At 43.7% G+C, this 520-nt stretch overlaps 1 protein-coding gene across 1 annotated transcript in view; it reads right to left on the bottom strand.

Moving 5' to 3' along the window:
* Window positions 1-211, bottom strand: part of LOC111652087 (troponin I, fast skeletal muscle-like) — a gene marked incomplete at its 5' end in the record, with an annotated part of 1693 nt that extends 1482 nt beyond the window's left edge. The window contains one exon of the mRNA XM_087172924.1: window positions 116-211. Within this exon, the coding sequence (XP_087029050.1) occupies window positions 116-211 (96 nt within the window). The remainder of the gene's footprint in view (window positions 1-115) is intronic.
* Window positions 212-520: the final 309 nt, after the last annotated feature.

Below are 520 nucleotides of genomic sequence, written 5' to 3'. Positions count from 1 at the left end.
TACATTTTAAAATAAAGTTATGTAGGTTTGAAGAATATTTGGGAAAACAGCGTGAGTTTATGATGAGTGAAACCACTGCAGGATTTAAGATGTTGAATTATTTTATTTAATCTACCTCCTTGTTGGACTTGTTGACTTTCATCTCCAGGTCGTATCTCTCCTCATCGATCACGTCGATCTTGTGGTTGATCTCCCTGCACAGCTCCTGAACACAAACAGCGGCGACACGTCACGAAGACGGAGGAACACGATGCGGACGGAACAAGTTCATCACAAAATCAACGAAAGCTGATGAGGAAATTTGTTAATATGGCGGCTGTGGCTCAGGAGGAAGAGCAGGTCATCCACTAATCAGAAGGTCGGCTTCTCCAATTCCCATCAAAGTTTCCCCAGGCAAGACACTGAACCCCACGTTGCCCCCGATGGCTGTTCCATCAGAGTATGAATGTATGAATGTGAAGTATTGTAAAGTGCTTTGAGTGGTCTAGGAATAGAAAGCGCTCTATAAGTGCAGTCCATT

This window comes from Seriola lalandi, unplaced genomic scaffold (assembly GCF_002814215.2).
Source record: "Seriola lalandi dorsalis isolate HSWRI2012SDOR001 ecotype SW California unplaced genomic scaffold, Sedor1 jcf7180002053901, whole genome shotgun sequence".
In the NCBI taxonomy this organism is placed as follows: domain Eukaryota; kingdom Metazoa; phylum Chordata; class Actinopteri; order Carangiformes; family Carangidae; genus Seriola; species Seriola lalandi.
This window is presented reverse-complemented; position numbering and strand designations above follow the sequence as displayed.